A 16,083-nucleotide genomic window follows, 5' to 3' on the forward strand; every position below is an offset into this window, starting at 1 on the left:
GTCATACAATATATATATGTATATATTTATATATATATATATTGTATGACATAATTTATCATAAAAATAAAATGCATTTTTATAATATAAATATATCATGTAATTTCAGTTCTGAATCATGTAGCACAGGACGCATATGCCTTTTTTTGTGTTTTAACTGGGTAGTGGCTGCTTTCCACTGTTCTGAGGTCAGCTCATAGACGTCAGTAATTCCAAAGAATCCTGTTACGAAAAACAGTTTACTGACAGAACGGCCACCCTCTCCAACAACACTTTCTCTCTCTCGCTCTGTTCGCTCTTGCAGAACGAGCCAACACATTAGAGTTTCACTGACACTGCACCGTCCCCAGGGGGCACCACAGAGCCGGGAGCCAGGGGCCCTGCGGCACACACACGCTCGCGCACACGAACAGCCCTGATTGAAAGTGACATGACAGCCGCTCGGTCCGGCTGTATGTGCATGCTCTGTGTGTGAAAAGAGGCTGTGTAGGGAAACGTAGATTTGATTTTCCTTTATCTTTATCTCCCCACCGCCTCCCCCTTCTCTCTCTCTCCCCCTCCTCACCCCCCCTCGGTGAGTGCAGCAGTCTCGCAGTCACTGCATCAGTAATGTGACTGGGCCATATTTCCCAGGAGTGCACAGCTCCGCAGGATTTAGCCTCTCTTTTATAACCAGTTTAGGAAAACAATGACAGCGTAGATATTGACTGAGCTCGCAGGGGCTGTTCTGCCCACCGAACAGCCTCCCCCCGCTCCGTCGCCAAGCCAATGGGGGAAAGGGATAGGACGCTGTTCCGTGCATTACGCCATGCCCTCTTCACGTCGCTGCGATTGAAGGTCCGCTCGGTGGAGGTGCGTCACGAATAAACCTACAACGAGCTCCTAAAACTATGCTTGAAATCCAGAGGAAGTCGTTCAATTTCCGCCACAACAAAGGTGCATGACCCGTGCGCGAACCTTTAGCATGTTTGCAAGCCCTTCAAGTTCTCGTACAAAAGTATAGCGGTATGCAACTGATTCGACACTTCGTGCGCAGGTTTTGGCGCATTCAGTCGCTGCTTTTCCATGACTGTTTAAACAGCCTCCATCTGTGTTGCCCACCTCTCTCGCTCTAACTTCCACCCCTTCAAGAATATATCAATTACAGCTGCATTGCACTGATGTCATATTGCGAGTCATTATCAGATTCAGAGACACACACCATTCTGGCGATCGATCGCCTGTGGCTTAATCAATAGCGCTGCCCCCGACAACGCGCTCGGATGAAGAGAACAAACTGCGACCGGCCTGAAAATGTGTTTGTTCCAACACACTGATTAACTAATTTAAACAAGTGTTGCTGGTTTGATCGCCCACACATCAGCTGCCATCTTTCAAGAGAGATATCGGAGCGATGGAAATAGATGCGCGCGAGCTGGGCAGCTGAAACCCAACAGTGTGTAGCATTTATAAGGGTGTGTGTGATTAGACGGAGCAGATGTATGATACCACAGTGGCTCTTACATGCCAGAGATAATGAAATAAGCTGAGCGATGGATGTTGATTGTGGCTAGTGGCCGCGTGTGTGTTACCTACAAAGGCATGTGTGCGCTGGGGAGTCTGAGCACATGTCTTTTGTTTTAGTGAAGTGAGGGATCTATGTGTGTGTGTATGAAGGAGGTTGTGTACTGTATGTAAGGTCTGGCTCCCCGCACCCTTCCAGTCCTACTGTGCCGTTTCCATCAGGCCACTGCAGTGCTGGTGTAACCCTAGACCCCAGGGAACAACACTGCCTCTCTGTCCCTCCACCTCCAAATCAATACAGCTTCACACAGTCCTGACAACCTGGGGGAGACCATACACACACACACACACACACACACACACACACACACACACTCCCTTTCTCTGTCACCGATGCATACAATCCAGTCCAAACTTGGTCTTTTTATTTTATATATATATACACTAGCAGTCAAAAGTTTTGGATCGGTAAGACTTTTTTGTTTTTAAAAGAAGTGTCTTCTATATATATATATATATATGTATGTATGTATGTATGTGTGTATATATATTTATATATATATATATGTACATACATACACACAATACATTTGATTATTTATATATATATATATATTATATTATATCATATTATATATTTATATAAATTAAATTATTTTTTATTTCATAGATTTATATATTTTGGGAGGGTGTAGGGTGTAGACTGGAAATTAGGGTTGAGAGAGTGAGAACGTATCGGGACATGACTGAGGTTAGACTTTAGCAAAGCTGGATCACACTGTATCGACCAATCAGAATGTAGGACCGAAATGATCGGTTTTACAGCGTGAAATACTTTATTCTTAATTGAAGACATCTAAAACAAATCACGAAGGCTTGAACAGTGACAGTATGGAATGAATTGAGATTAAATGACGTGAGATTATTATTACTATTATTAGTGTTATTGTTTTTGTTGTTAAGATCATCAGCGTAAATGAAAAGATAGGCGACCCAGATGTTAATTTGGTCTCGTGTTGAGCCGTGGTATGAGGTATATTCGTTTGGCTCTGCAGCAGGTGAAGATTGCGTTTGGAGAGGGATTGGCTTTGTGGGGACTAACTGATAATTGATTGAGCAGCAGCATATTCTTGGGGACTCGGCTAAGGCAGGTTTGGGTAAATTGGGTCGTTAGTTGCTCTTGACATGTGCACATGTGACAATGTGGGCAGGTACGCTGTATTGACTCATTGCTCATTGTCATGCGAGTCCCAGGATTATTTTCAGTCGTGTTTCACCGTGCTGCCGCTTTTTCCCGTTACGTTTTGTTGTAATTCCAATATGCGAAACAGGTGCTCGGTGATGAGGACAAATGATTTACAATATGTTTGGGTTTTGTCCGATATGCACCTCCATCTCGTTCTCCTCTCCGCCAGACCTCAGAGCGAGACATAGACAAGGCTGGCCTCTGCTGGAAGGGGGAAGGCAGCGCAGGCAGCGTAATGCAAAAGGAGAAGTGCTTTGCTCTCATAATGGGGTCAGTGGCTCCCAGAGAGATGCGTCTCCTCGCTCAAGAGCCCTCCTCGTGCGCGTCTCCTCTCTGTTCCATGCAGGAGGGGCGGGAAAAGAGAGAGAGAGAGAGAGAGAGAGAGGCCGGGATGGAAAGAGAAGGAGGACGTAAGACTCGCATCCCCTGACAGACTGCCATTGATTCGGTCTGGGGTTTTAAGACCCAGTGGTTTGGCCTTCCTCGGATGGAACTGCCCATCCCCTTTCGCCAGCAATCATTTGCAAAATATGTGCACTAAGATAAGAGGCCGAAGAATAAGAATAAGTATTTATCAACGAAAAACCATGTTTAATCCTTCAGATTTGTCTCCCCCTTTCCGTTTTTTTATATCGGGGCAGAAAAACAGCCTATCTCTCTTGGAGAGATTAATCTTGGAAAGGAGCTTTGAGAGGGAAAGTGGGATGATTGCCGGCTCTTCTCTGGGAATTGGGTTTATGGTCCAGGGAAAAGCATGCGGAAAAGCAGAGCTGCCGAGAGACCGCGGCAACACAATAACCCTTTAGCCTGTGCATATCTGCTTGTGTTTAACCCTCACGCAACGGCTGATTGATCTGTTTACGTGATCACGGTTTTAGGTCATTCCTCTGTCCCCTTTCCACTATTATGGCGTCTTTTGTGCACATATGTCCGTGTGATTTTTAATGGCGTTTATGGTTATATGAAGACTCTGTAACATCCATGGAGACTTCTTTATAGTGGAAAAAGGATGCATTTCCACAATTATTGTAAACGTTTTTTCATTAAAAAAAAAAAAAAGTTACATTTATAACACTATGCTTTGTGATAATGTATATACTCTGATACTGTATATTACCGTAACTATATAACTAGCTAACACTGCTGAACGGAGTGATGGCAAAATCGCTTCTGACCAACGTAATCAATCTCTATTTCTTTCCTCTTTTTAAAAATCATGGATTGTTTCTTTTGCTGTTTGAGTCAATGGGAACACAAAAGTTACATTTCTGCTTCTGAGAACCCCAGAAATGTCAAACGGGTCCATTGAAATGACCTTCACACCGAGAATTATTTTCTTTTTTTAAAGAACAGTTCACTAAAAGGTTCTTTGGGGAACCCAAAATGGTTGTTCTATGGCATCTCTGTGAAAAAGCTTTATTTTTAAGAGTTCAATGTATTGCTGGAATTTGACACACAATCGTTTTCATCTCCTACTTCTTCACTTCAATACGGAGGGTTTTGATATGCGATTATAAATGTACGCTCTGTTCTCAGGAGTCCATAGAACGAAGGCATTGTGCAGATTTAAAAGATTCATAAACATGGATCGAAGACTCCGCAATAAACAAATCAGGGTTTTCGCATTAGAAACGGAGAACTCTTAATCAAACGGAGGATGAATGTTGTGTTTTTCTGCCGGTACGGAAACGTGTGGGCGGATGAATGGGATCGCAAGTGCACATGTGCCCAATATTTAATGGGAGGGTGTGGAGAAGAAAGAAAACGGGAAGAAAGGAAGGTGTTCGCTCATGGCTCTGTCAAAGTGGGGCTGCTAGCCTTGAGATGGACGGACAGGCCTGGTGGGTAAATGGAACGAGAGATGGATAGAGGGAGAGAGCGAAGGAGACGGGTGGAGGTGTGGGCACGTAGCTTATTATTTCTCTCCTCATGTGTTCTCTTCTGTTCCCCTGCAGAACCACACACTGAGCCAGCACGCACAGTGAGACCGGGCCCCGCAGGACTCCCGGTTCAGCCTAGAACCCCGACCCAGGCCCGGTGGGGGAGGAACATTTCAACATCACAGCCAATCAAAGTGTCATTTGCTACTCACATGTAAAACTCTAACGATTCCGCCACCAGGCGCAGCTATTACGAACGGTGGGGAATGAATATTAATGGGATATGCTATTAAAAAAGAAAAGGAGAGAAAAAAAGAGGAGATGGAGAGAAAAAGGTATTCTACGTGCAGTATTTTTTATTGTCCCTTCTTCCTGGTTGTGTGTTCTTTATTTTCTCCCCGTTTTCTTTTTGCTTTTTCTTGATTTTTGGGGACAAAAGATGAAAAAAAATGGAAGGGAAAGACCCCCTCTGCCTGATTTTAATCTCTAGAAATACATATCTTGTCCTCTGTTGCTTCATGTATCAAACTTCATACGTGCCAATTTTGTTCTTTTCAAGGCATATATTCTCAGCCCTCTTTATTTGTTGATTTATTTGTACCATTTATTTCTTGCGGTAAATAGGTACTTGTGCTGTGCTGTGATTGCTTGCCAGTCGTAATATTTTTCCTTTCTATTATTATTGTTATATATTTTCTTTTTTCTAATTACAGTAAAAAAGACAAAAAACATATAAAGAAAAAAAGAAAAAACATAATGGTTTTGATTGGATTTTCCAGTACATGGGCCTTATGGATGTTGTAAAAATGAATATCTTTGATTTCAGTGCAACTGGATGATGTCTGCTTTTTAAATGTGAATTAACCAGATTGCAATAAACTAGTACAGTTGAAAATAAACAAATAAATAAATCATGAATAAAGGGAATCTGTGCATCTGAAGTGAGTGTTCTTTCGAAGTGCAGATAAAGCGTTTGGAAGCAGCTGAACTCCTTAGAGTGGCTCTGTTCCCCCGACTCTGTGTGAGCTCTATTCTTCTTGTCATGCTTTCTATTTAACAATAAATATCAGTGAGCTACAGTAATGCTGCTCATAAAACATACAGATAACGTGACCGACAATGATGAAAACTCGTGGATTTCTAGATGTTAATGTGGTTACAGGTCATATAATAAATATCATACAAATTCAAATCTACTATGATTCACCTGCAGAAGAGAAGATCACATTGCATCACTAATCACCGTTTTACTCAAACCCAGGTCCCAATGATAAGCAGTAGCAGACAGAATATTGTGGGTTCTTAAGTTGGAAAATATGATGATCTGAAAGTCTGTCATTTCTACACTGCATCGGATTTATTAATCCAATTTTAAAGGAAAAGATTTCTCATCTCGGATAATAAAACAAATGGAAAATCAAGTTTCATAATGCAGAACTATATGATGATTGCAAATGTGTTATGTTTCCGGTTAATAAGGAAAAACCCAGCAGTAGATGATCAGCAGATGACTTAATGCTTGTGACTCGCCGAATAAGGACAGAGACATCTATTTAAAGTGGTGTTTCTTCTTTTACCAGAGCAGTTTCTGCTTTAATTGCATCCATGTGTTTAAGCAGCTGGTTCGGCCGCTGAGTCTCATAACTTGAGCCGGACAGAAGGTCGGTACTGTTCCCAGAAATCAGCCATCGGAACACATTGATACACCACAGGCCTCTGGGGGTCTCTGAAACGGTCCGCTTGGGAAACCGGGTTCAGCACACCATCTGAGTAACTCCTAAATACTTGGAAACTAGCATCTGATTTCACCCACAAATATCCAAGAGTATTGAAAGATGCCCTTAACTGGGCTTGTGTTTGACTTGAGTATTTCAATGTAATGCAGTGAAAAGTTGATTAAATCTGTGCTGTATTAAGAGTGTGTGGATTTTAAATGGTACTGTAAATGTCCAAATGGGGCAAAAGGAAACTGTACCTTTGTATTTTGTGGTAGAATTATTTCAAATATTTGAGGAGATGATTTAGCCAATCTTGGCCGTCTTTATAGCCTCAAAGGGTTTTACGGACCCGCACATCCCAAGGACTCTCAATATGAAAAAAAAAAAAAAGATTTTCTCTAAAACACTTTATTATTAGGAAAATTCACCAACATTACCACATTATATGATGCTTAACAGAGCTAGCAAGTCTTCTCAATAACATGTAAGCAATGTATGTGCTATGTATCCAATAAATATTTTTGTGACATACTGTTATACATTATATATTAAAATTTGTTTTGTTTTGTTACTATATACAGTAATATTATAATTTGTATTATTGCTTTACGAGTGTTTCACTACAACATAATCAAACACATTAGCATAAACATGAGATAACCTTATCTGTTTCTTATCAACAAGTAGAACAGTAGTCGTGTGTACTTAAACAATTTAGCTTCAAGAGACGCTTGTTTCCTTTATCAGCGTCCAGAAGTCTTGTGATAGACTCGCATGAGCTGTTAGGGACCATCAATAAAATACCAAACGTTGTTGAATTTTCATAACATCAAAGAGAAAGTGTCTGTATAAGCATAAAACTATTTTAACAAACATCTGAGAAAATTAGTAGTTTTGTTAATCAAACCAATCCTCCGACATTAGCAGACAGTGATTGTAACTTTTTTTTCTTCTTTTTGTTTGCGTCACACCACAAACACACATTTTACCACTGTCCCTAAGAACACCATACCAGTGAGTGAGCACAAGAAAAGTTTTCCAAATATCCACTTTATTCGGGCTATCGGACAGTTTAAAGACCTGGCTCAGGTGCCCTGTGGGGAGCAATATTTATCAATCATTTAGCTCATGAGATGAAACAAGGTAAATAATACTTATGTCTGTTTATTATAGCGAAGTATCAGACAGGCAGTTCGTGCTTATTTTAGTTCCGGGTGTGTTTCGCTAAGATAGGAACCTCGGCTTACCAGGGAAGGCGTGTCACTGTCATTCACTGCTAAACCCAAACTCATGTGTATTAGTTATTAAATGCCCGATACAACGTCGTTATTAATGCAAGTTTTGTGAAAACTGGCCACCAGAAGAGAGCATGGCTGCGGCGCTGCTGTCGGAGACGGAGATCAGCCAGCGGTCTATGGCAGAGGAGGATCCGAACGGGAATGAACATGGGGCGGCTGCGCACAGCACCTTGCCTCGCTGGGGACCGCAGCATGCCGGGGCCCGACAGCTCGCAGAGCTTTACTCTCCGGGTAAGACGAGCACATTGGGTGTCATTAAACAGATATGTTTCTGTATGAATTATCCTCCTACTGTTTCACTCTGCAACATCATCGGGCCAAACTAAGGCCAGGAAAGCGCGCGCACGCACACAAAAGTTGCGTGCAGTCTTGGTCAGTTTTAGATCAATAACATGTGACTGCAGTGCATGATTATGGCACCAACATAATAAAATGAATATTGGTGCTTGTATAACACCTCCTGCATAAGTATAAGACTTAGGTATTGGTTGTGTGTGTCATGTAAGTGCTACTTTGTAAAACTTGTAACACCGTGCATTTAAATCTAGAGAAGTAAATTAGTCGGTCATCTTTTTTCATAAAATAAAAGTGAATGGTGTCTTTCTGCCTTGAGTAAATTATGACATTCGTTTTGGGTGAACTGTTTCTTTTATGTTTCACTGTACAAAAGTTACACACTTATACAGACATGGAGACCTTTGTTACATATTTTGAGCATATGAATCATAGCCTTTTGAGTTGCTTTTTTGATAAATGTGCATCCATGTTATAGGGTTTCCATGGTAATGGATAACCTGGAAATATTATTATTATTATTATTATTACATTTTATGTATTTTTAAGATCAGGGAAATAGTTATTATCTTGTATGGAAAAGCCATGGTCATGTGTAGACACTCAACTATAATATGTATTATTTTGACAACTTTTAACACAAATGTACAAAAGTGCATTTATTTATATATTTAAGGATCGGTACTTGATATACGGATAGAAATGTTCTCCATAAATTCTATAAAATGATTTTGGTAAAACTTTGCAATGAGGCCCCATTGGTTAACATTAGTTAATGCATTAATGAGCAAAAAACAATGCAGTATTTATGAATCTTTGTTAACATTAATAAAATAACTATTCATTATTAGTTCATGTTAGCTCAGATCCATTAAATAATATTTACAGATACAACTTTTGATTTTATTAATGTATTAGTAAATGTTGAAATTATCATTAGCTGAGATTAATAAATACTGTAGTATTTTAAATTTTTAGTAGAATGTTAAATAGTTTAGTTATGTTGACAAATGGAAGCTTACTGTAAAGTGTTACAGTGATTTGAAAAATAAAGCTTGCATTAATCTAGAATTACTGGAAAAGCTATGGATATTGTGATAGAGCTGCACAATTCTGGATAAATTGAGAATAAGGATTTGTTTTGTTTCAAACTGAGATCATGATTCTAACTAGACAACTAAACAAAATAACGTAATTTACTAGAGGTTCTGACAAAATGTACATTGCTGCAGTCTATTTAAAATGTTGTATTAAATCAGAATGTATTATTTAAAAAAAAAAAACAGTTTGAATGAATGATTCAATGACTTGATCATTAACACTTCATTTGTTTCATTACTGGATTAATCAGCTTTTTTGGACGAATCTCTTGAATGAATGATTCAATGACTTTAAGTCAGTTGTCGCCACCTATTGGTGTTACGATGTAATATATACTATCGATATTTGAAGCTCCATGTTGCTTTCAAAAGGGGATTTGCTTTATTTTGTTTGCTTCCGTAGACATATCCAAACTTTTATTCCAGTACTTCTGTGATAATTTAAAGCTACACTGTGTAGGATTTTCTCCCATCTAGCGGTGAAATTGTATATGACTATCAACTGAATATTACTTTCTAGCCCCTCCCCTTCCGAGGGCATTTTAACTCCTACAGTGGCCGTATTATTACAAATCTGCCGGCAGTCGCGAGTAATCTCCCCCTCGCATTCGTCACGATGCCACTGAGTAAAAGCGCGAAGGCGAAGCTTGAATTTCCAGGTATGTCCCTCTTTGGCTAATGTATTTTCAAGATGGAGGCGCAACATGGCTGCCGCCATAGATATCATATAAAGGCTAGATGTCTCGTCCGCGCTGCTGGCCAATGGAGCTCGACATCCGCACACGGCGGCCATCTTACGTCAGGGTGCTCGCTCACTCATAACATGGTGCATGTACTTTTAAATAACCATAACTTGCTCAATTTTCTACCGATTTTCAAACGGTTTGGTTTGTTATAAACATCAGAGATGTAGCTATTATACTGCATACATATGAATAATTATGTTCAAAATGTTTAAGCATTCAGAATTATAGCCACGTTAATAACGTTTGTAAGAAACCAAACCGTTTGTAAATCCGTCCAGATTTCAGCGAGATAAGAGGATTTGTGTGCGTGCTGCTCACTCACCGTAATTCACAGAGCCCTGTCCTAAGATGGCCGCTGGTGATGCCGGAAGTGACTCCGCCTTAAGACATCTAGCCTTTATATGATATCTATGGCTGCCGCCATTCGAGCGACTCGCTCGTATCTATTCTAAATGGCAGATTCTACTCTTACAAGAATACTTGATTAGTTGGTAGAAGTAATTACACATTAATGAGCACATATAATTTTGAAAGAACAGTGTTTTTTGCTAAGAATCAACTTAAAAAAGTACACAGTGTAGCTTTAAATAGTTGTAACACAGAACAATAATAATGCTGTGTGTTTAATACATGACAACTGCTCTCTCTGGGTCAGCAGCGGCGCCAACGCAGATCTGAATGTTTGCTGTGATCGTACTTGTCAAATGTTTGAATAGACACAGGCGAATATTTGTCATTTAAGAGTGAGATCGCGTGGGTGTTTGAATCGAGATCGCAACCTTTTAAGGATTAATAGTGCAGCTCTACGTTGGGATGTTCCTTGATGTTCCCAGTTTCTCGACATCTTCGACAAGCTGTGCTTTCCCTGATGTTTTTTTAGTCTGCTGCGGGTAGTCCGACACGGAACACCAAATAAACAAATTAATGCACGTTTCAGATTTGACTTCATTCCACTTTTGGCTTAATGGAAAACGGCTCCATCTCTGCACATCATGAGCCGGAGATCAGCAGTGTTAGGAAAAAGCCTTTAACCCCCAACCCCACCACCCCACTCACCCACCCATCAACTTAAACAAGATTTAGCAGGGAACGTCCCCCTCCACTGTCCTCTAGCTCATTGTGTCATAGGATGCTTGTAGTTTGCAGCTGCAATTAAAACTACATCGATTTAACTCAAAATGCTATTAAGAATGATAATGACCACTTCATTTTCTTTGGCAATGCACCCAGCGCGCTAAGCATATGCTACCACCAGCTCGTCCAGCATGTAAATTACTTGGCCATGTTGAGAATGTTTGAGAGAAGTTTTGCTAGGTTAATAAGATAATGTTATGATGCATCTCTCTGTGAATGGGGGGGTTGGGTGGAATTGCGGATGGGATTTTTGGATGAGCTCAGTCGAGTTTAGTATCCACCAGCTGTGAGGTGCATGTCGGAGAGGCTTAACTGTGGGATTCTCAAGGAAAGTATGCTGGGATTGTTGTTTTGCTTGTGCTGAGGTTTGCATGCTGTTTGCAGTTGTAATTACCACACTTTCAAAGTTTATCGTCCATGACATACAATATTTCATAGTATTGCAATATTCCGTACTGCGTTGTTTTAAAATGTTTTTAAAAGAAGTCTCTTATGTTCATAAGAGCATTTATTTGATTAAAAATACAGGAAAAAACGTAATATTGTGAAATATTATTACAATTTAAAACAACTGTTTTCTATTTTAATATATTTTTAAATGTATTTTATTTCTGTGATAGCAAAGCTGAGTTTTCAGCAGCCATTATGCCACTTCAGTGTCACATGATCCTTCAGAAATCGTTCTAGTTCTAATATGCTGATTTTGTGCTGCTCAAGAAACATTATCATTACTATGTTTCCTTCCAAAGTTGCCACATAAAACATTTGCTAATAAAGCACCGTTTCCATCCAGTGAGTCGAAGAGTAACTTCCTGAAAAACTGGCATTAAATATCACGAAGAAAATGTAAATTTTCTGCTGTAGAAGTCACTGGAGGGCTTTTTTCATATATAATAAATAACAAAAGAAACACAATAAACGCTGTCATGTTATTTTTCTTTCAGAGGTGGATGCCTGCTGCTTAAGAACGCTGACGTGTAAGACAGTTCTTCTAATGATACTGAACCACTTTGACGATAGACTTTCGCTCAAACATTTCAGAATGACCAAAACAACATCTCAGAAGCTGTGCAACAAGATCGGTCCACTGCTTAGTCCAGTCAGACATTCTCTGGTCCAGTTATGCCGTCCCATTATGCAGTCACATGACTTTTTTTGTTGCCCATCGAAGAATTTATTCGGTAAATGTGTTTCAATCATATTTTTTATCAGATACAAAAAATTATCCGACTCATTTGAGTGCATTTTTAGAATTTTTTGGTGTTTCAATCCATCATTTAATTTTTTTTTAAAATTTAATGCAATATCCCAAAATTCACATAAAAATAAGTGGATGGAAGCAGGGCTAATATTGAAAACAGTTGTGCTGCTTAATATTTTTGTTGAAACATAGATACAAACATTTGTTTTTTCAGGATATTTTGAAAAGAACAGCATTTAATTTATTTTTGTAATATTATACAGTAAGTGTCTTTTTGATCCATTTAATGCAAACTTGCTGAATAAAAGCATTACTTTAATTACATTTTTTTTTTAAGTCCACCATTTGGATCTAATCTTTAAGATGATGAAAAGCACCCTGAATTATTTCAAATTCCTATCTGAATTAAATTTGAATTGTTATATCAAACAGGATGTACAACTTCATTTTGAATATGAATGTAAGACAATTAAAATGAATTTAAATTCACGTAAATACATGTAACTGTAATTTGTAGAGCTGGAAAAGTAAGTTTGTTGAAATAAATTTTGATTGATTTAAAAAAACAAGTAAAAAAACCTTCAATTTTGGAGCTTAGGCCAGAGAGATGGGTAGATTGATTCTAATTCGATGTGGACTGTGGCCGATATAATTCAAACTTAAATCCAGTGCATTTGGACCAAGACTTGGAACCTTAGATTGTTTAGCTTATTTATTTCCATATGACTGTGGACATAAGAATATTTTTCCTAGTCTTTCACACCATAGAATGGCGCCATGTGGTTCCAAAATGGTGATGACTCATGCAGGGATCGAACCATCAACCTTGTGGTTACCATTCCGGAGCCTTTAAGCACACCAAGACCTTGTATTTTTCTTTTAATTCGATCCTTTATCCACAAAAATTGCCATAGTCTTGGAATCCATTGGTTTGGTCACCCAAGGGACTTCTGCCGGAATTCAGCCGGCTTGAGCCGATGCTGAACTGCGGTCCATCTGGAGAGGCCATGGAGAGCAGAGGGTTGAGCCACAGAATATAATGTCAAGGATGCTAAAAGCAGACGCTCCGGAGGCTTGTCTGAGGGCGGTTTGTGCTTGCGCGTGTCTGATATGAGGTGAGCGGGAATGGCGTTTGGAAGTGTTGAGGCTTACTGGTGAAAAGGGATTGATGAGGCTTCAGTCTGCTCAATGAAGCCTCCGGCTCATTACTGTAACCCCAGGACAGCGAAACAGCTGGACGCCTCTCCCCACCATATGTCTGCGTGTCATGCACCACTGACTGCTCTTTGTGCTTCTTATCCCACTTTACAGATTCGCCGCAAAGTAAACAGGATTTACAGGCTACTTTCTGTTTCCCCCATCGCCTCTGCCAGCCTCCATGCTCTGGTTACCGATGCGCTTGCCGTGTGTGTGTCTGTGTGTTCGAGAGAAAAAGAGATCAATATAGTATTACTTTGCAAGATCTAGTTTCCCATGCAGTCAGCGATCTTGACTCCAATCGGTTAAGTCTGCTCCTTATTTGTGGCAGGCGGATGTCTTGACTACAGAAGAGCTTGAACCGTGCGGAAAGGGGAATGGCGATACAGGCTGTAAATGCACTATTGACAGACACGCTGACCTACAAGTGCAAATGTGATTTAAGCTTATCAGCTGTCTAACGCCACTATATTTATTTATGGTAGCAATCCTGCAGATAAGCCAGCGATGTGTCAACACTGCACACCAGGAGCGTTACTTTTCTTTAGTGTCTGAATCCGTTCTGCCATAACAATCCACACTACGATACATTCCTGTTGTGCATGCACCCTTATGTTTGATGGTTTTCATGCATAAATGGATTCGTCCACCTGCAGGCTTTGAAGTTAACGTGAAACTTTATGCAATTCAAGGGCACATGCATTTTTCAAAAAATGTTTTTTTTTCATCTTTCTGCATGGAATCAAAGTTGTATTTTCAAGGCACAGGGTTGATGCAGTGAATGCTTTTGAAGATTACGTTTACAAGATTGGTGACTTCTAATCTTTAAAAAAATACTTTTTTATGGGCAGAACGTCTGATCACAGAATGTTGTGTGTGTTTTCTGTATATCTGTTCGTAGAGACAGATTTTTTTTTTTTCCGCACCACTCTGCCATTGTGATACACGATCTATTTCAGAATATCTCACTGCTAAACCGCACGTAAAAGACTAAAATAACTGTGGTTGATTGTTTTATTTTGGTCAGGTTGTTTCTTCCTGTCTAAGTGGGTAGCTCTGGGCCAGAAGAAACTGCGATGTGAACCACTTGCAAAAAAAATGCTTAAGTTACAAAAACCCTGAGATAATTATGCTAACAATTATAACTAAGGGTTTTCTTAGCTTAAGGGATTTGTTGCAAATGAACACAGAACTTCTGCGGAAGGCTACACTGTGCCTGACCTCTTGAAATCCAGCTGTTTGCCTCGCTTGTCACTTTAAGTGGTGACATCTTGACCTTGATCAGTCTGAGGGCATCTGGTGGCCTTGGAGATGGAAATGTACTGAAGAAATTCACACTGAGTGCCTTAAGGTCACAGCTGCTGTGTCCACATCTAACCATGTGATTTTAGGTTCACTCCCATATCACTCTCTCTTGTTAATCCAATCTCTGACGTTTCATCTATCCAGTTTATGTAATTCCTGCAGGTAAGTGAAGTGAAAGTTGCTCTAATAATTCTTTTTTTAAAATAATGATTAAAACCAAGTGGCACCTGCAAACAAATAATGCTACAGCTTCTATCACTACTAACTTTAAGGTCTATTGGCTGGAGAGTGAGTTAGTTGAATCCTTTTGCGACAGCCACAGTGAAGTTGTCTGTGTTAATAGTGAGTTTTACTCAGGCGTTGCAACATTTCTATGTAAAAAATAAAAGTTACAAATAGGCCTGAGCCAAAAGGAAGCAGTTGATCTTTCAGCTTGCTGCCTTGTAGGCAAATTCTCCGGTCTGTAGCGCAGGGCAGGGGTGTGTGTTACAGTACAAAGAGTAGAATGAGACACCAGACACGTCTGCTTGACACTGAGCATAACCTTGCCTTCATTCCCGCTGCAACACATACCGTTGTACACATCCAAACACACCCACCATCCTTCTTCCGTTCGCCTCGTCATTCTGATGAAATCTTTCTTTGCACAGTATGAGCATGTGCTTTTAATACATTGTTAATGCATTGGTTAAATTTGAATATACTTAATTTTAAATATATACATACACACACATATAGACACATATATACACACATACATACACACATATATATATATGTATATGTATATGTATGTGTATATATGTGTCTATGTGTGTGTATGTGTATGTATATATATATGTATATATATGTATATGTATATATGTATATGTATATATATATATATATATATATATATATATATATATATATATATATATATATATATATATAATATATATAATATATATATATATATATATATATATATATATATATATATATATATATATATATATATAAATAATATACATACATATATACACACATATATACATATATAATACCGTACATACCGTTCAAAAGTTTGGGAACAATAACTATTTTTTTTTTTAAAGAAATTAGTACTTTAATTCAACAAGAATGCGTTAAATTGATTAAAGGTGATTGTAACGATTTATATTGTTAGAAATGTTTTTATTTTGAATAATGCTGTTTTTATGAATAAATGCTGTTAACATTTTACTCATCAATGAATCCTGAAAAAAGTATTCCAAAAAAATATATTAAACAGCACAACTGTTTCCATCATTGATAATAACTGAGTATCAAATCAGCATATTAGAATGATTTCTGAAGGATCATAAGACACCAAAGACTGGAGTACTTGCTGATGAAAATTCAGCTTTGCATCACAAAAATAAATTACATTTAAAAATATATTAAAAAAGAGAACCATTATTTTAAATTTCATAATATTAA

The 16,083-nt window shown here is 38.9% G+C and overlaps 2 protein-coding genes across 5 annotated transcripts in view; both read left to right on the forward strand.

The window, feature by feature from the left end:
• znf423 (zinc finger protein 423) overlaps positions 1 to 5,568 on the forward strand; it is a 157,674-nt gene extending 152,106 nt beyond the window's left edge. For all 4 annotated transcript variants that reach the window (XM_081372535.1, XM_081372533.1, XM_081372534.1 and 1 more), the window contains exon 8: positions 4,705 to 5,568. In XM_081372535.1, the coding sequence (XP_081228661.1) occupies positions 4,705 to 4,734 (30 nt within the window). In that variant the 3' untranslated portion in view covers positions 4,735 to 5,568. The remainder of the gene's footprint in view (positions 1 to 4,704) is intronic.
• Positions 5,569 to 7,337: 1,769 nt separating this feature from the next.
• The window catches only part of LOC308694751 (plasmanylethanolamine desaturase 1), a 29,575-nt gene continuing 20,829 nt past the window's right edge, over positions 7,338 to 16,083 (forward strand). Inside the window, exons 1-2 of the mRNA XM_081372453.1 lie at positions 7,338 to 7,490; positions 7,709 to 7,876. Coding sequence (XP_081228579.1) covers positions 7,481 to 7,490; positions 7,709 to 7,876 — 178 coding nt within the window. The 5' untranslated portion in view covers positions 7,338 to 7,480. The remainder of the gene's footprint in view (positions 7,491 to 7,708; positions 7,877 to 16,083) is intronic.

This window comes from Scardinius erythrophthalmus (genome assembly GCF_964197995.2).
Source record: "Scardinius erythrophthalmus genome assembly, chromosome: 8".
NCBI lineage: Eukaryota > Metazoa > Chordata > Actinopteri > Cypriniformes > Leuciscidae > Scardinius > Scardinius erythrophthalmus.